The sequence below is a fragment of the Neopelma chrysocephalum genome, unplaced genomic scaffold (genome assembly GCF_003984885.1).
Source record: "Neopelma chrysocephalum unplaced genomic scaffold, ASM398488v2 Primary Assembly neopelma1_72, whole genome shotgun sequence".
Taxonomy (NCBI): domain Eukaryota; kingdom Metazoa; phylum Chordata; class Aves; order Passeriformes; family Pipridae; genus Neopelma; species Neopelma chrysocephalum.
Window position 1 is genome coordinate 7609570 of NW_020897732.1, and position 20918 is coordinate 7630487.

The 20918-nt window shown below is 37.9% G+C and overlaps 1 protein-coding gene across 5 annotated transcripts in view; it reads right to left on the minus strand.

Moving 5' to 3' along the window:
• Positions 1-20918, minus strand: part of DNAJB6 (DnaJ heat shock protein family (Hsp40) member B6) — a 60288-nt gene that overhangs the window by 32740 nt on the left and 6630 nt on the right. For all 5 annotated transcript variants that reach the window (XM_027686990.1, XM_027686986.1, XM_027686988.1 and 2 more), the window contains exons 2-7: positions 17613-17720; positions 16771-16880; positions 14017-14076; positions 13598-13708; positions 1969-2100; positions 939-1083 (exon numbers count right to left, since the gene is read on the minus strand). In XM_027686990.1, the coding sequence (XP_027542791.1) occupies positions 939-1083; positions 1969-2100; positions 13598-13708; positions 14017-14076; positions 16771-16880; positions 17613-17677 (623 nt within the window). In that variant the 5' untranslated portion in view covers positions 17678-17720. The remainder of the gene's footprint in view (positions 1-938; positions 1084-1968; positions 2101-13597; positions 13709-14016; positions 14077-16770; positions 16881-17612; positions 17721-20918) is intronic.

The window sequence follows — 20918 nt, forward strand, 5'->3', positions numbered from 1 at the left end:
AGATTTTTCTGGAATACACTCACAGAAAAATATCATGACCACACCAGCGTGTGATGACAGAGGTTGCTTTCAAGTGGTCAAGATGACAGGATCTCTTCAGTACAACAGGACAGACAAGAGCCTTGCACTTTAAAATATGGGACACAAGTTACCAGACAAAAAAAAATTTGTCCTTCCTTGCTTTTCCATGATTTTTTATTAAGTACTGAAATTACATTTAACTACTTGTTCAGTACTCCTATAATTTACTGATCATGATGTTCCATTTAGGTTATTCTATAGCTAAAAAGTTTCAGGTTTGCCAAACGCAATGATTTCCCCATCACAAGCATGAAATAGCCAGAAGCTACACTGTGTTATTAATACTTGAAAGTTCACTTTCCAACAAACAGGAACATTTTTCTCCAAAGCAAGCTTCAGTTGCTTATTTCACTTAACAGACAGAAGAAAATTACTACAAAGACTTCACTCAAACACTACCAATGAAAGAAAACTAGAGCAGATGATAGGGAAAACTCTTTCATAATGTCTGCAAAATTACAAGTCCTCCCAAACCCCAGTTCAAAGCGTCACAATCAGCAGAAACCAAGTACGTTTCCCTTCCAGAAGTTCAAGGTGACTGGGCAGACAGGAGACAGGGACCACAATAACAGATGCAGCACTACACAGGATGTTCTGAAGGCCTATAAGATCTCCAGCTACAGTGTTAAGCAACTCAATAATGTCAAGAAGAGTGAGAGAATCCAATACAGCATTTCAAAATGTTTTTAAGCTAAGAAATCCAAGTAATATAATGAACAGAACAACAAAAGTAAAAAAAATACATACATGTATCACTATATGTATGTGTGCAAAGATATAGAATATTTATACACATGTAATTATAGCTATTTAAGTCTCTACATATAGTTTCATAAAAATATATTTGTATCACTTACCTCTTTGTAGTAATTCTTCTGCCATTAACTATTTTAGTTGAGGTTGATACTGATTTGAAGTTGCCCATCCCGCCGCTACCAAATGACGAAGAGGAGAACGACGAAGTGATGCCCCCATGTCCCAGAGAACCAAACGAAGTAAAACCTATTGGAAAAGAAGGCATTTGACTAAAAATGTATTTTTGCACAACTATGGGATACAAATTTCTCATCCTTTCAGACTACATCCTAGTTTCAGGATGCCCTCGGTCGCATCAACACAGCATCAGTGACTAGATGTTATTAAACATCAGTGTGAGAATAAAAACCTGACTCCAGCCCCATCTATTTCTCTCTCATGGACCCCACAGGTCAAGTTCCAAATGCAGAGCATTGTCCAAAACCATTTGTCAACTCTTCCCCTAAAAAGCATTCAAGCTTGTCTGCTGAACTCAACCATTCCCCTTTCTCTCCACGCAGGGTAAAGGCAGCAACTCTAATCAATCTGATCATCTGCTTTAATGCAGGTGTTGGGATGCCTGAGCTGGCAGACAGAACTAGTCCTGTGTCAGTAACATCCCAAATAATACCCAGAATCTTAACACAGATTCATTCTAAAGGATGCTGACTGCCAGCAGCTCCCAGCAACCTCTAGATACCCAGGACAGCATTCAAACTGGCCACCCCAGGCTAAGTAGTACCACGGGGTTCAGGCACACATTTTTTCAGTGTATTTTCAGGATCTAAAAGCCATCACACTCCCAACACCTAAAAGCAAACAGAACAAAAGCAATTCTAAAGCTATAAAGAAACTGTAGCACCAAAATAACGAACACAGAAAGTACTACTTCTTAGAGGAATGTTCACTTTACATGAACTTTCAGTAGCCCAAATACTGTACTTACAGTTTTATTTACATTCACATCTTACAGAGAGAGCTTAATTTAAAAAACCACAGCCCCAGAACTTCCTGAATGGAGAAGGCAACTTATTATATTGCAATCCTTTGTGAACCAAACCCACATTCCTTCTTAAATGTTGTGATATTTACCTGCATCAAATGGAGTAAAACCACTTCCAAAAGTAGGGAATCCTCCAAAGGCAGAGAAAAACGATCCACCACCTCTGCTTCTGCTTCCCCTTGGACCCCGTCTGCCCCCAAAGAAGTCCTCAAAAGGGTCTTCTACAAAACAGAAGACAACATTTAAGAGGTTAGCATTATTGAGTGATTCTGTATTTAATCATTAGGGATTCTTTATTTAAAAAAAAAATACATTTCTTGTTACAGATAAAATTCTTCCTTTGAAATATTTGATGCTATTGAACTAACAGTCCCCCAAAGGTAATGCCTATGATCCTTCTGGACTAAATTCTGTTTCACTTTTGGACCTAAAACTAATTTTACATATAAAAAGTAGTTGATTTCCTTATTTTAGCTGCTTGGCATTAAAAACCAGTACACCTAATGTAAAATATAGCACACAGCTACCTGAATTTTCTCGCTTATTTCTATTCAAGATTTATTGTGGATCACCATGATAGTTGTCTGAAAAGTAACTTCCAGATAGGTTATATTAATTATTGAAATATAAAAACAGCAGCCAGGGATTGATGACTCATAATCCTGAAGTGTTCCAAGTGTTAATTTTAGCACTTGCCACATTAGATACTCCAAACACGTATTCTGATGCACATTTAGGCAGCAAAGTATGGAGGTTTACACAAGGTGTCCCAAAGAGGCATTCGGTCTGTACCAAGCAGGAGGAAGAGGGGAAAAACAGAGAAAGGGGGTCATGGATAAAATGCTATTTCAAATTCAAGTTCCACTGTTATGTCACTCAGAAGAGCTGTTGTTCCATCCCCATCAGGAAGACAATAGTCTCTTTCAAAGAAAAAAAAAAAAAAAGGCAGGGGGTGATACAGGACACAACACCGGACACCTATACAAGCAATCTTTATTTACTTTATCACATTTTCCTGAAAAAAGGAAAAATAATTATTACTAGAATTATCCAAAAACTGCATTTTTCTAGTTCTCTTGAGACAAAGAACCTAAAAAACTACACTCATAAAACAGATACTCAATAAACATAATACTTGCATTAAAACCAGAGAAGTTTAGTAACTACAACTACTCTCTTCATCAATCTCAGCTCTCCTAGAGTCAGTGTTGTACAGTACCCATGATTTTACCAGTTCTGCAAGTAGGGACTCAATATTGAAAGGTAACAGTCTGAAATGCTGCTCAGAATAAGCTCAGAAAATGCAGACCCTGGTGATGGCAGCAATACCAGTATGAAAACAAGGAAAGATTTGTAGCTGCGTGACTGTTCAGGACCACAACTGACAAAGCAAAGGTCAGAAATGCAGTATGTATTCCACCTCAGGTACTCCCACAAAAATCAAAGCTGATTTATGACAAATCTCCAAGTTAATGCAATATGCATTATGCATCATTAAGTAATCGGTATGATAATAAAAAGATATAAGTTACCATCTGGTTTATGTGCAATTACTTAAAGGTGAAACATCACAATGTGTTTATGCTGAACAACTGCAGCCACTGAGGGTCAGACATACACTCCCATCAGCAAAGACATAACAATGCCTAAACCAGTTAGAAAATAACCCTATCCCTCCCCAAGCTCCCACAGTTATTGAAACAACACAGGACTAAACGTTTATCTTACATACCCTAGACAAGCAAGTGTAAGATTTTTTTTCTACCTCAGACTTTTTGGTTTGTAGTTTCTTTTTTATTTTTTTCCATGTAAAACAAGTTTTCCTCAATATGAAGATGACCCACTAGTACTTTTAATAGAAATTAAACTAACAATTTGGCATGGAAATATAGGAATTATTATAATTTCCAAAACAAGCACTATGCCAGATTTTAAAAAAGGCCATTTTGTCAGCCTAGCATATCAACTAGCAAATAAACCCACTGCAGTTAATTGTTTTGTATTCCAATTTATTCTCACTGGAATGACTCATAGGTTCACTATGAAGGTCATTCACTCACGTGTACAAATGATCTATATTATATTACTCCCACTATTAAGCTTTCTATTTATAAGCCAAATTTTCCTGTTACCTGGAGTTTGAACAAAAACAAAACAACCTATATCATGTAGGCTTCAAGTTTTTAATCCCCTCAGATATTAGCCTATTCTGCAAGTGAATCTCTCCTCCTCAGCACAACAGCTGCAGAAACACAAAGTTATTTAAGGGAGGATCACAGAAGCTCCCAGAGATCCCTGATATCAACCCAGCTTCCTAATGGATTATTTCCACACCAAAACCTAACCAAGGCCTGGACATGCCTTATTAGCCTCTGGCAACCCTGCGCTCCAAAGAGAGAGGCCAGCACTTGGCATCAGCATGTGCTGCAGCCTCGGGTGACTGCTGTGACCAGCCCTTTAATAATCCTCCAGTGCTCTTCCAGTAATTCTCTGGAGTGAGGTACTCGAACCACTGTCCCATGGTGGACTGCAGAATGCTCAGGGAGATGGATTAGGCAGAGACAGGAAAAGGGGGAGGACTTTTCAGGGAAAATATTTATTATTTTGACAGCTAGACAGGTACAGCAGGCAGAAGAAAAAAAATGCCAAAAACACTGAGGAGAGAAGGCAGCAGGAGGCTGCTGCACTATCATTTGTTGCATCTTCCATCAAACACACATTAATAGAGCAACCTCACAGCTACTCAGACCCTGTTTATGCTTTTATTCCCTAAATCAGGATGATTAATAGCACCACTCAGTAAAATAATAACATTTCAGCCTTGTGGGTCTATTTTTGTGATTTAGCAGAACCTTTCCATCCCTGATAATCTTTTCACAAAGAAGGCTCTTTCCAAACAGTTCAAATGCAGGGTGTCGGGCTTTTTTAATGACTCATCTTATTATAGTCATTTTGGTGCTCACAATCCATTTTTTATTGAATGTTAGAAGCATATCAGATTAACAAAATTAAGTAATAAAAAAACCAACTACACACACAAAAAAAGTCAAGGCCCTTCTAAAAATTGAGAACACTATATAAATACATGTTAAAAGCTTCAGAAAACCAAAATGTTAAGCTACTGTCATTTCAGAGTATTAGTAAATACTGCTTGGAGATAAAATCAGTTTATTCTAATCCAGGTATTATCAAAAGCTTATGGGAGGACAGAGTTTTAGATTCGGTTTCAATAAAAATGTTGGAGTACATTTCTGAGCAGAACTTGTGGTGCTGTCAGAACAGCAAAGATCAAGAGAGAACAAAAGGCAAGAAATTTCAAGAAAGCCAGTGAGACAGACTTCTAATCTATCAACAACAGCAGATTACATGAAACTTTTTGGGAAAAAGGTAAATGCTTAAGCAAAGAACTCATGGTAGCCTGTTACAAAAAAAAAAAAAAAAACAACAAAAAAAAAACCAGACAAAAGGAAGGACTTCAGGATTCTTGCTGTTTGTTAGTAGGTAGGAAGACTGTAATTACAGAAGTCAAAAAGTTAATAAGACTGGAACACAAAACTCCCAGGAACACAAAAGATTATATACTAACAAACCTGTCTGAAAATAACTGCATTAGTGGTAATGTTTCCCAAAGAATTTACTTTCTTTAGAAAAATCTTTGCTAATTCAAATGCAACAACTGTGTTGTTCCTCTGGGTAAAACATTAAACCTGCTCCCTGCAAACCACAGAATCTTACCTTGCTTTTCTGTAGTCACAGAAAAAGAATTTCACCTCTAAACAGGTCAAATAACAACAACAACCACTGTAATAAATATCTCACTGCAGTTCAAAATAAGGCAGGTCATGATCCCCCCACGCTCAGGAGTCCTCAGCTCTAACACAGAGACAGGAATTTCTCCCTTACAGCTAATTGCAGAATACTACTTAAAACATGTGATTGCTCTCCTTTCCTGCCTTGTGATCACTGAACCAAATAACAAGTTGCATTAATTCATTGATGCAAAAGAAAACACTGAGTTGTTACTTTCTGTTGCATCCATGAGTTAATCTGATTCAGTACTGGCAAGACTGGTGTATCTGAAATAGAACAGGTAGGGAAGCACCATACAATAGGGGAAGAGAGGGAAGGAGGCAAACCCCAAAACATCTACATTTGAAGTACTCCATAATGCAGTTAAAACTGGTGAAATTCATTGTAGCAATCTAAGGCATTAGTTGAAATCACAATACATGATAAACTAGAAGTGTCACATTTCCTATGGCAGTCACACCTACCAGGACACTTGTATCTGGCCCTGGCTTGGGGAACTAGACACTGACATGCTGAGAAGAACATCTCCAGATGAAAGGAAGTTCAACCACAACAATCCTTTGCTAGAGTCCACAGTGTGGCTGTAAAAGCAACTGTGCTGGTTACAAGGTAGGCAGAAGCAGAAGTGCCCAAGGGTCAAAAGCAGTGTGGGAAGATGCTTTCCATCATAGAACGACACCATCCCTGACCAAAGAATCAAGCACATTCCACTGCAATGCCATCATTCACCTCCAGAAAATGAAAAGTGTTGAGATAAACTGTGTGCTGTCAGCAAATGTTCTCACATGCACGTACTGCTGCAGGAGGAGATGCCGATAATCTTATAGAGGCAGTATGCAAAGGAACCTTAGCCTGTAAAAACAGGCTGCCTGCTCAGGCACCACTCACTGGGCCACCTCCCCAGCCAGTGACTGTTCTCTCCTCTATTCTTTGCCACCAGAGCCACGCTGCTGCCTCTGTCAGAACATGACATGTGAGCTGAGTGCCTGTACTGCAGATGCAGGAGGGTGGCACTCGCTGCAGCACAGAATAATGTTGAAAGGCTGTTCAGCCACTGCATAAGGACACAAACTCAACTGTGCTGCAGTGTTTCAGTGAGCCAAGCCTGCCTGCCCAACATCCTTTCTTCATATCAAAAGCACACTGTAATGACTTTATAGATCCTGCCAGAATAGAGTCTGAAATGCAGGTATGGCCAACGTGTTCATGCAAATGGCTGCAGATATGATATCTACAATACAATAGAATTCTTGGAGTAGGCGTTATTTATCTTGTCTATTTGAAAAAAGCTTCAAAGATGCAGATTTGCAGTAAATACACACAAAAACTCATGCTACAGCTCTGGAGTATACCCAGGCACTAAAAAAAACCATACCATCTGAACTGGATGGGCCACGGAAACCTGTAAGCACTTCTGCATGGAAATGTTTTCTTCCTTAACTACAAAATAAGCATATTGTTGATGTCACTTACTCAGGAGATACTAAGATGCTGCTGCAAGCACTGTTGATTCACCTGCCTAATGTTTCAAGCATGGTCTTTGTAATTGCTCATTTTCATAAATTAGATGTCAAACAGATGTTTACCCCACTTATTAAATAAATTACCAGCAGAAGCATTTGAAAGTCTTTCTAATGATAGATAGCAGAGACCTTGGGGTTAGTTATTTTCTAAAAAGACAGGAGACTTAAAACATTACCTTTGAATGCCATCTATACAGTAATTACAAAGATGCTGAAGTTCAGTAATCAGCATTTCATATTTATCAAATGAATGTTCAAATGTTCAGGCATACCTTAAAAATGGAGGAATCTTCCATTACCACTGTATAACCTGCTCTCCTTGTGCTATGTTCAGCATTCTTCCTCTGACCAATTTTATCAGCTAGCCATTCAAGAAAATCAAATCAAACCATTTTCTTGGGGACTAACAACCTGAACTGGCTTGGGATGCCTGAGACAAACTTTGGCCAGTGTGTTATCACCTTCTCAATCTATCTGATGGGACATTAGACAAAGATTAAAGTTTGAAGACAGACATGAAAATTTGGAGCAAGGCCTCCTCCCCTTCAGCAGGAGAAACTATGTATTAGTTTGACTATGGAACCACAGTATTACCTAATCCTGTTTGATAATGCTGTCTGAGTGAGACAATGCCTGTGTTTCAAAAACCCTCTGCAAACTTCCCAAGTCATTTCTGAAAAATTTAGAGTGGTAAGATTTGGACCATTCAGGGGATAATTATGATCTAAGACTAGTGGTTATGAAACAAAACTGTACATTCATACCAAAGCAATGTATGCACATTCAAATCTCTAAGTACTTCATAAATTGCACCAAAAGCTGCAAATTTATGTCAACAAAAACATTAATTACCAAGAAGACACTGCTGTGCAAGACAGCTTTAACTGAAAGCCACCTCCATTTCCAGTTTTAATAACCCATTTTACTAACAAATACATTTTGCATTAGGACACCTAAACAATCAATTATCAGAAATGGGATTACATGTGAATTAAATCCATGATCCGATTCTTATGCAAATCTTTTGCTACAGCAAGAAAACTTTCTATCCACGAGACAAATAGGTTGATGAAGCTATCCCATTCCTGAAAAACATCCTAAAATACAGATCATGTAGAGGTTGCAATGGTTACTGCACATAGAATTTCCTCTTTCTTGTCTCATGAAGATTCTTTAGCCTGGATACTCAAAGTAACTCACAGTACTTTTCCAGAACACTCGTGCTTCTGTTTATGCAATCAACATTACAGCACTCAATCTGCAGCAATTCTGTCCTTTGATGGAACCAAACTACATACCAGATAACCAAGCTAGTTGACATTCTCTGGGACAAACATTTATATCTAGCTAGCCACATAAAGGTGTTAAGTTTAATTTTACCTTTCATTTCCAAGAGCATAGATTTTTAAATATCACGTTAACCAGGTAACCAGAATTCTCAAGGGAAAACTCCACAGAATGCATAAGGTTTATATGCATTATCTGGTATTAAATTAGTATTAAAATACATAATGAATCCTACTTCACAATCTAAGAAAAACATTCAAGACATTTATGAATTACTATCTCCAAATGCACATTGAGAATAATAAAATGTTTAGGAACTACAGTAAAACTGTCAAGACTACAATCTGTGTTGAAAAGAGACTCCACAAACAGACTTCTCTTGGACATCAAAGTCTAGAGAGGGCGTCCATTGGGACCAATTTATCACATCACATCAGTAACACATTCTACCAGGGAGAAAAGCATGGTTCCTTGTGGGATTCATTTAAGTAGACACATAGGCACCTAAAGCAGTTTGAAACGTCCTGAAACATCCTGTCAAGCTTCTAGATACAGCTGCTGGAGGATACTGGTCTGCTGTAGGTCCTGAGCTGTATTTTCTAGCCCATACAGGAACTACTCGGGCATCACAGACATATCTGGTGACAGCTGAGATGGTTTAGGGTGTATGTGAAGCTTAAAGGCTAGAAGAGATTGACTCCTTGAGGAGTTGTCTGAAGTACTAAATGGCCTGTTGGGGAATGTTATGATCTTGTTATACCACCTTCATCTTTCAACATAATTCCTCACTGATATCTTCCAACATAGAACCCATTCTTGAAGTGAGAACCTGAAAAGCCTCCAAACCAAAACCAAGTCAAATCTTTAACAGCCCAGAAACAGTCAAGCATTTTTGCCTACACCAAATCACATTGATTTCTGCTCCTCACTATCCCTGACACAGCACGTCTTTATTCAATACACCTCCATTACCAGTGGTGACATTGGGATCCTTCCCTCCTATATGAACTGGTAAAGTACAGCAGAACATCCTTGAAAAGTTTACAAGTAAAATACAAACAAAATGCTAAACAGAACATAAATAAACCAAAGCAAGGCAAACACCAAATATAAATGAAGTAGGATATAGTTTCAGTATAAAGCAAGCTTACTGAAATGAGAAATCAATCCCTACATTAAGAGTAAACAGTCAGTTCTAATGTCAAAGGCCAGTCAGAGAACAGCAGGTGTATGGGACAGACAGCTGAATGCCAGACACTGGTATACCAAAGCAGTACTATGCAATACAAAAGTAGTACTGCACAGGAAGCATCAACTTTTCTTCCCATCATAAGGATTAGCATCCATCCCTATGTCAGAGACTTAAAAACTATCACCAGAAGAGCTCACCAGGAATACAGACTCTGCTGTAACTAGGGGTCACAAAAAGCGAGCCCACACGTCTCAAAGGTTAAAAGTTAACCATCAGTCATAGCAAGTTTTAAAAAGCACCCCTGTTTTTACAAAGAATTTGCCTGAAAAAAAAGAGTGAAGAGAAACTGTGCCTGTCTCCAGTGCAACACACAGCACATAACATTAACTTTGCTCCATTTGGAAGTGTTCAGAACTGTCTTTAACAGTATTATAAATTTTCATTTGAAAAATCTGAAGGGACTCATCAGTTAAAAATCACCACAGAAGTCTTCATACATTCTCCTCTTTTCTACAGATGAATAAAGATGCCTTTGTTTATAAAGAAAACTTACTGTAACTGCAATATCAGTGCAATACAGCTCAGTGGAGTTTGACAGATTCAATTCATAGCACAATTTTAGAAATCCTTCACATCCATAAATTTACAGGAATTATGCATATGAATGCTGCTCTTTACATACTCAGTGGCAATCAGGATAGAGAGTCCCACCTGCATTCTGTGGGCTTCACTATGTGCCACTTCAAACTGCATAAAAAGTACAAATGTTTCAAAGTATTTATTCAATTTCATCTTTGATTCAACCAGTGTACATTTCTAGAAAACATGACCCCAGTCCTTATTCAGTTGCTTAGAATATCAATTATAACCTGAGTAGCTCCTTAAGAAGTCACTACTTCCACAGAAAACTCATCAACAAGTTGAAAACTCCTCATTTTTAGAAGACAAATTCACTTATTCTTCAGGACAGAACTGTTCCACCAGTGTTTCAACACAGCAGAATCTACAAGGGCTCAAGTTCACCAATACAAATACTCATGCTATACAAACAATTCTACTGCTTGTTTTAGGCATTATAAAAAGCACTATATTGAGCTGAAAGCACCGATATTTTCATGTTGTTATACCTTAAACATTCGTGTACCTGCAAAGACAGTTGCAAACATTTTTTTATAAAAATCTGTGAAAAAAATGTTTGGAGTTACAAAAAAAAAAAAAAAGAAAAGAAAAGGAAAAAAGTGCTCATTTTGAAGCCTTCTGACTAGAAAAATTTCAAGAGCTTAAGCTCAAAATCCAAAGCTCAACATAGGCTTTTAGGACTCTGGTCACTGATACTGCAACTATCCACATGAAGTAGAGAGACAGCTTAGAAACTATTAGTTTTCTTTAACTGGAGTGCAGATAACACTGCTGACAGTACTAGAACCTCACTGGGCAAGAAGCAGAGCCTGTGCCTCACTACTCGTATCTTAAAGCTGACGATGACAGTAGTCAATATATGAAGTAGACAACCAGCTTTTGAATAAATAAATAAATTAGAGTGTTAAGCAAGGGGAGTATGTTGTTAAGTCCACTGATGCCACAAGGTAAGATGTATCACACAGGAGAGGATATAGCAGCTGCAATATCCCAGGAAAACTTTGTTAGCAGTGGTACCTCCACTTGATAAGTGGGATAACTCTACACACTATACTGTACAGCCTTCCACCCAAAAGGTAAGTCCTCAGGTTTTTTTAAGCCCATCACTATTTTAAAGCAGAACTTAACTTCATGGCTTCAAGGTTAATCATGAACACTGACTTTTTCAGAGACAGCAAGTTAAATCTCCTGCTAGGGCTGATGAAGTAAATACAATCAAGACCAAGCAGGGTCCATGTCAGTCTCACACTGGCAGCTAGACTATGCCTCATCTATACAATTTACTATAAAGATATTTGATTGAGAACCAACTATTTTATTTAATAGATCTGAAATGAAAAAGTAAACAAAAGTGCTAAACACGCTCTCCCAGCTCTTCCTCCCTGGCTTCCTACTCAACATCTTGCTCAGATTTTTCTAGGTTTTCTACCACTCAATCACAAAATGGCTGAGGTTGACAGGGACCTATGGAGTTCATCTGGTCCAGTCCCCTGCTCAAACAGGGACACCTAGACTGGGCTGCCCAGGACCACATCCAGATGCCTTCTGAGTATCTCCAATCATGGAGATTCCACCACCTCTCCAGACAACCTGCTCCAACGCTCAGTCACCTTCACAGTGCAATCTGCTACCTTAAGTTCAGGCAGAACCTCTGTGCTTCCATTTGTGGTCATTGCCTCTTATCTTGCCACCCGACATCACGGACAACAGCCAAGCTCCACCTTCTTTACACCCTCCCTTCCCAATGCACTGATGAGACTCTCACCCTGAGCCTTCTCTATACTGAACAACTCCAGCAATTCTCTCAACCTTCTCCTCAGGTGAGATAAGCTCCAGTCCTATAATGATCTTAGTTGCCCTTCACTGGACTCTATCCAGTAACTCTGTTGCTTTTACTTGGGAGACCAGAACTGGACGCAGTACTCCAGATGTGGCCTAACCAGTGCTGAGATCACTCATCTCAACTGAAATCATTGTTTAGTACTTCTTAAGATTTTTACTGTACTGCAGACAGTGAAGAAATTGCATCTTCCCAGTTCAGAGCCCATTTCACTCATCAGTATTTTCCTAGATGCTTCCTCCAATCTGCCCTTTCCTACTTCTGCTGATTTCCCACTGGATCCAAGTGCCCAAATTCTGTTGCCTATCCTCCACCAGATTCTTCCTATAGTTATCCATCTAATTCCTCAACTAGCATTCTACTGCATTCAACTCCTTTTCTAATCCTTCATTAGAGTCATCCAACAGCTGATGATCCCTAAATAGCAAACCAGAGAAAGACATAATTAAAATCTGAGCTGGACTAGACCCTTAATGCTGCCAAAAATAAAAAATTACTTTTAAAAATATTAAAACATTTACATACATTATTATAGAGATTAATCAATATCAAGAAGAATAGGAAGAAAGCTTTGGTTTTCAAGTACCCTTCTTGCAGTTTTCAGTATGGAACCTTCTCGCAGTAAATACTGAACACAGGATCTGTTCTGCTTTATAGATCAGCACTTTGATGAGTAGAATATACACAGAGATTGTGTAAGAACTCCAGCACCTCTGAAAAGACCTTCACTAGAGCAAGCAACATCACAAGTCAAAGGACCCTCAGCATCAGGGTAAAAAGATTACTTTGACAACTTTATCACATATTGCTTCCTTTAATGAGCGCTTCCTAAATGAAGCATCAAGGCCTCAAGAACTATTTAATTTGAGTCTTCAGGGGTTCTATACCCCAAGCAAACAAGTGACTTGAATTTGGGAGAATGTCTAGATTATGTATGTAGCTGTTCTTATTCCAACACAAGAAAATCACTCCTGCTCTGACACAAGTCCACACTGAGAGCTATGCTGTAACAGTTACAGGTAACCTGCCCAGTTCAGAAGTTCTCCAAGCTTTATTTTTTTATTTATTTAGAGATCAAAAGAGATGAAATTCAACAGACTAAGTTTGCCTGTTTGAATTCTTGAGAGGAATTTCCAGAATATATTAGTTCCTTCCAACCCACAGAGACAAAGCAGCCATGACTTCATGGTTTTGCAAACAAGGCTTTCCAACAAAACATGTATTGGCAAGCCATATCTGTTCTGCATTATAAAACCAACCAAGAAACATGTATGAAACAAACGCTTCAAATATAATACAAAATACCAATTGTTTACCTCATTTTCAGAGCTATTTCTAATAAAACTGCATTAGCTATATTTGTTTTGTAAGTGTAAAGTTTTAGCCACACTTTAGATGCACGTAACTAAAACCAGGGGATTACTTACCAAATAAGTCAAATGAAAAGGGGTCCCTTCCACCAAAAAACTCCCTGAAGACATCATCTGGGTTACGGAATGTAAATCCAAAATCAAACGCATTATCGTGATGATTTCCACCTGCAAAAAAAAAAATTACGTTTCAATTACTTTTACACGTTCTTACTAACAAGAAAGTTCAGTCCTATATGGTATTTGAATCATTTAAAAATATAAACAATTTCTAAAGTTTCCCTTTCAGGTATCATTCGGGTTAAGTACACACAATATTTTTTACAACTGGTTCTCTTTCTGTGTTTTTAGATAACAGTAATACCTTTGACCACACAACAAGAAAAAAATGTAAAACAGCTGTAATCTCAACTTTTAGAGGATTGGAAGATTCCACCAGAATAGAGAAAGCAAAGAACTGCTGGTTGTCAACATACCTCCGCCTCCATTTATTAGGCCTTCTTTTCCATATCTGTCATAGATGTCACGTTTTTTAGCTACAAGGAGAAGTTGCAAATCATGTCAGTAAACAGGTACATTGATTTGGGGGGGGAAAGGACTTAGCTGGTATTCTCAGTTAAACACCTTCTCAAAGCTCATTTATTTAACAAAGTTCTGGCATATAACTGCTGAATGTTTTTAATGAGGATTGCCAAAGCAATTTAGGTTCAGAAAGAACAGGCACTAAACTTCAGACTTACTACCATTTAGTTCTAGAAGCTCCAGTCCTGTCGTATCAGAAGAAGTTTGGTACAAGGACCAAACTTCACAAGGAAGTTTGCCCTTTAAAAGAATACTTTAAAACGAATACTGCAGTCTTCTTCTTTACACAGGCACAAAGCTTTAAGGCTGTAAAGGACCTCTGGAATTCAACCTGCTACTCCACACAAGTCTAATCACAAAGCTGGTCAGATCTTGCCTGAATAAAGCCCTGATCTCACCAATCTGCAAGAAAAGATTCTACAGTTTCTCTGAAAAGCAGCTCCAGAGCTCAGGCATTCTCATTGTAAGCATTCTCTTCCTTCTATCCAACTTACAAACCTCGACCATTGCTTTTTTTCCTTTTATTGCACAAGAACATGCCCACAGTGAGAGAGTTATGAGAACGGAAGAACAGTGTTTATATGACTGACTGCAAAACCCCTAAAATTAACTTCTTTTAGCTTAATAATGGAGAATGAAGTGATGTTACAAAATGCCGTGGAAGGATGTGACTCAAACTGCTTGCTCTCCATTATTTTAGAAGGCATAAAATGACTATAAATCTCACTCCAGACCAGCCTTACAGTATCCATGAGAAAGGGGAGAAAAATGAGCTTTATGTTACTGCATAGGATCAGATGGCACTGTTGGTACTGGAAGGGAACCTGAAGAGCTTAAAGAGGCAGATAGTTGGCTTACTTTGCTTGCACTGGTGTGGCAGTATCAGCCAAAAACCAGTCTGGGCATCTGATTTTAGATTCTCAATTTTATCATGCTTTTCCCACTGGAATCTCTTCAGTGAAAGATGTTTTAAAATTTAAATAGCATCACTGAAAGAACATGCAGTTACCTCAAACAGATGCTGGAAACTAAACCACTTCTGACTAACAGGAATTAAAATTTTATATAATGGTCATCATCTCCAACTAATAGAAACTTGAAATAGGTTCACACACACACAAATCCCCAAAGCTTGTTTAATTACCCATATTGCCTCTCTAGATAGCAATTTTTAAAGAAAGCAGGTTAAGCTACTCATCAATGTTAAAAGACCAAAGCAGTAAGGTAGATAAACTGTCAGGAGCAGGAAACAGCAACCTGAGGGCTCACAAAGCCCAAAGTTCATCTCAAAATGTTACATTTTTGAAACCACAAGGGAAGTGTGTTCAATGATCACCCAATGTCAGCATTCTTTGCTTAAGTAACCTCTTACAAAACTATTCTTCTGCCAAAAATCTCTCTTCATTCAAGCCTGTAATGGTGTCAGAAAATTTCATTAGGTCTGCAGAGGATCTGACTGCCTCTTGACCACTGGGCTCAGGATTCTGGTATCCCTGCTGCACAGATGATTGTTAAGACAGCAGTAAGTTAGGATTTGGTCTCAATCCAAAAACTGGCAGCGCTTTTAGATGTTCTAAAATTCTAGCAGTGTACTGTTTCCAAAGAACTTAAAGATCTGTATAACAACCAGACCAGTATCCTATTTTTATCTTGCTCAAAAAATTAGTTCAAGAAGGTTAAAGTGCTCTAGAAGACAATGAACTAACAATAAATTAAGTTCTGTTTCTCCCATGTCGATTAAGTATCAAAACCAAGCAAAGAAATAGTGTGTACTAGACTGCAGCTCCATAAATCAGGCTGAACTCTGAGAGGTAATCTAGATGCCACTAGTGCTTTAAATATAGCTTTCCCATGCTCACTGTCTCAGGTGAAATCAAGGACACTTCAGAAATAGCATATAGACAGCTGCAGTCAATTACAGAGGAAAATAATCAAAGTAGCTTAAATCACTTTGTTATGATTCAGACTGCTTCTGCCAGAACACTGGCAGAAGTTAATGATACTCTTCAAGCAAACACATGGGTGAACTCTAAACTGCATTCCTGCACTACATGGGTCAGGCTAAGCACCTCTTTCAGAACAATTCAAAATAAACACCATCTTTATCACTATCTGTATCACAGTTGACTGAATTTACAGAACTCACCCAAATGCAATCTGAATTTTCAGCAAGGTTTACAGTATGCTTGAGCTTTGTCAAGACTAGTTTACTGCTACAAGAACTAGAAGCAGTGGGCCCAACAGTAGATACTTCAGGGTTGGTCTAGCCTGACTTATTGGATAAACACAATAATACCCCTATACCAATGGTAACATTGGCTTTCTCTGCTAAGACAAAATTAATCTTGGTATTTGCAGACTTCTCTTCAGAAATTTCTGAAGAGGGCCTGCCAGACACAGAATTTCAATTTCTACAATAAAACTAATTTGGTTACTCATCTAGAGAGATCCTGACATTTTTGTTTCAAAATTTCTGCTTATTCTGTCCTATCTGCCAGCCTCCTTCTCCTTCTCTTTTGAAAAGGAAGTAGTCAAGTTGGATAATAAACCAAAGTAACAATATCTCTTCATAGCATCATACATCAACATTTTCAGTCTGATACACAAAATAGAGAAAGGCAATTCAAGAACCCTTTTAAAATACCTACCATCTGACAAAACTTCATAGGCCTCAGCTACTTGTTTAAATTGCCGTTCTGCCTCATCTTTATTGTCTGGATTTTTATCAGGGTGCCATTTTAGTGCCAACTTACGGTACCTAAGCGGAAAGAAAACAAAGGACATTGTGCTCTGAAATGATGGAATATGCTATACAGATAAACACAAAATGTTTCAAACAAGTTATCAGGAATTAAAAATATTTAGAAATTCCCCAGTGCTTCGTATCTTGCAACCACACTGGTATTAACAGATTCTGCAGGCACACAAAGAACCACCTTCTCAGATATGCTTTTAAGAAAAAAGTGGTCTGATGTGCTTCAGTTATTTTGAAATTATTCCCGTGCACTTCTGATGATCAAAGCATAACATTCCAAAACATGTCTGCTGTGAGATTCTCCTTGAAGCTCTATAATTATTCAGTACTACAGGCAACCATGGGGAGCATCGAGAAGGATCTGGTACATGTGAAGCACCTGGTACAGGCAAAGTTGATAAAGCTTCAAGAACACACCAATACCAGACTGCGGCAGCATCTCATCATTAATGCCTTCTTTGACTGCTACACCTGCACACAATTCCTATCCTCAAATAAAACATTTTAGGCAAAGTGTCCATAACTACTTAGAGGGGCAAAGCTAAGCTTGCCCTTAGGTGGGTGTGGAGTGTTTCACACAGTCACACAAGATCACAGTTCAAACATTTGACTTGACAAAATAGCATGTGCAGGAATTAGCAAAAGAATGAGGGAAGGCAACAAAGTGCAGATCCAGAAACCACGTCATTATATTTGTTCCTTAAAATACATAACACACACACCAGTGACACTTACGCTTTTTTAATATCCTCTGCTGAGGCATGCTTCTGCACTCCCAGAACTTCATAGTAATCCACCATGTTTCAGTAGGTGCTTGTTAACAACAGCTCAGTCTTTCAAGTCCTGTAACAACAACAACAACTTGTAAGTGAAGCTTGTCCAGTATTGTTACTTCATAAAAGTCAGGTAGAAGTCAGGTATCTTCTAGCACCAAACCTGATCTGAGAAGGACAAAATTCAAATGTTCCAACCCCCAAAAAATAAAAACGCTTTATTTTAGGTCGACAGGTCAACTACTTCAATTCTGATTTTTATGTTCTTTAATCCCACTGAAGCACAGTACACAGACACATGGGTAACCAGCAGTTCCTGGAACAAAACAGACTGAAAAGCCTGATTTAATCAATATATTAAAAAGAGTATGTGGATCACAGTTTTGATTATATATTAATAACTCTGAATGCAAAAGAAAGCACATATCATGTTCACCTAATGTCATCTATGACACCTATATCATGTCTTGAGCACATATGAGCAGAAACAAAGGGTCCTTTCTTCCACATCTGCTCTTCAGAACATTATTTTCACTGAGATGCTCCCTTCAAAAAAGCAACGAAATGTGCAGGTCTTAGAAACCTAAAACTCTACCTATTGATTCCAGTAAGCCCTTCTTGTACTCAGACCTTGACAAAAAATTTGCACGTTGCCAAAACTACTCAATACCCTTTACTTCCTTTATGTTTACCAACAGAAGTACATTGCCAGGCAAGGTTGTTCCAACTGCAAGGTTAACCAACCAACTCAAGTACAGAGCCACCTTCTGTTTCTTAGTATAAAAGAATAAAGTTTTCACAAGTGTCCTAAGAAACCTACAAGTTAAAAAAAAAAAAAAAATTAAATACTGACAGTTTCTTGTCCATATTAGAGAATAATTACAAGAAGCAGTTATATTAACCATTACTCCAACTAAATGAGGACTAAGATGAAAGAATCTTTCTAAAAGTTGCAATAATGTTTTATTGCAAAGCCTTCCTGCAAAGGCTTCTTCTCTCCAACACTGTAACGAGTCTCCATTCTGGCAAAAATTCCAAGCACCTTTCCATCCTACCACTGCTGCTGGTTCATTCCAAGTTTTATGAACAAGGAAACACCAACACTTTCCACAAGTTATCAGCTTGTTGCAGGCAAAGTCACACAAACACACTCAGAACATAACAATACAGCAATGTATTAGTCACATTTTCTTATCTCATGCATAAAGAACAAAAATTCATTGAAATAACTTTTCCCCCCTCAAGTCATTCAGTGTTTTTCATTTTAGCCCACACAGTCTCATTTTCCTGTTATTTCACACAAATGCTGAGAGTACCAAGCATGATGTAGCCCAGTGAAATATTCTGAAATTAATTTATTGTACTCATTTTACATATATCTTTCAACATCCTGGGATATAAACAGTAATGAGAGGCTTCCTTCAAAATAAATTGGTACATCTTCAAAATACGTTGTTGCTGTAGGTTAAAGCTTAATTGACTTTAATTAGGGATGTGGTTACACACACATTTCCTCAAATGGCAAAACCAGTTTAAGAGATACCCTGCCATGCTGCCTCCCCACTCCAAACTACTCACAGAAGCAAATGTATTGGAGGAGCTATCTGTGTTTAAAACTTGGGTGGTTTTAGCAATCTACTTAACCATACAGTCCCACAAACACAAAATTAAAGTGCAGCAGGTAAACAGACCTCTAATTGACTTTGCCCTTTGAAGAAATCTCCACACCAAAAAAATAGCAAGGGTATAGTTAATATTGTGACCAGTGTCAAAGGAAGTTGGGAGACATGAATTAAAATGAACATTAAGGATGCCAATAATAATATACTAATGGCAGGGTTCAATATGTAAACATACAGATTACCAAAAATATCCCAGAATATTTGCTATCAACTGGCCTTGCTAGTTTTGCCGTTTCCCACACAAGGACTAGAACAGCTCATGAACACAGAAGGGAAGAGCAAGGTCAGCATGGGTTCCATCTGTTACCAAATCCCACAACCAATCCTTATGAGCAATAGCACATATGGAACATATAGTTACATTAAAAAAAAAATCAGAGTATATCTAATATGAGTCAAATTTAAGGCTAGAGGTCAGAGCCCCTCCTAACAAGGATACCAGCAAACAGTAGGAAGCCACAAGACAGGAGCACAGTTCATACCACTGCATGTTTTTTCCATATTCTCCTTTTCTTAAATATAACACTTGCATTAGCTCTCCTCTCAATTCACACACCTATCTTAGAGGGAAAATTGAAAACTCAAGCTTCTAGCTAGAATAAGCATGTAGGAAAAGCAACCTACATGTAAAAAATAAATCACATCTTTTCCTAGAGAACTCTGTGCACACTGGTAGTCATACTGAATTCATCATATATTTAAATACTTTGCTTTTTGTTTAAAAACAATGCTGCAGTGTTGTTAAGTTCAGACTCAATACAGACATCAATATATCCTAAATAACAGAAGCCTGAAGTTGGAAGCAAAAACCAATGCTGAGGCAACATGACCACCTCTTAACAGATGACTCTGGCCCTAAAAAGCAAACCCCTTCAAGAACAGAGGAATTATGTGTTCCAAAGAAATGTTTGGGGCTTGCATATTCTGTCTTTATTTGCCACTAATATAGAGTCTGGAATTAAGACAAACAGCAGCTCTCTAAAGAAAACAAATTGTTAATATTCTCCTTCTAATCAAACAGTCCTGTGACAGTAAGAGTTCATCTCTGATTTATTGTTATTTCTATCTGTCAGTTACCATAAATCAGAAATTGTACTGCTGAAATTTTAGTTATCATAGGAACTTTTTTCTTGTATGTAAAAAGGTTTTAGCAATATTTACATGAAGAAAACAATCTGCAGCTTTTTTGTTCAGCTTAATTTTAAAAAAAAGTGTCAGCTAATATTTAGCCCCCTGAAAAAAACTTGGATTTTTGCTCAACAGCCAATAAGACTGGAGAAAAAAGAAAAACCTGAAATCACCCACACCCAAAAACCCCCCTCTCCCCCTAAGATCTCAACAATACTCGCAAACCAGAAAAGACCTCTGTCTGCAATCTTTTCAGGACAAAATTATTTAAAATATTTACTCAAGGAAACAGCCACCATGAGCCTTATAATAAAACAGAATATAGATGACCATCAACTTAGGCAACAGATGATGGCCAATTAAAACCAAAAAAAAATCAGTATTTTTAAGGCTAGCAGGAATCTGCATGGTGAAAATGCCTAGATGTTTCAAAGATGCAAAAAAACACCCAATTATCC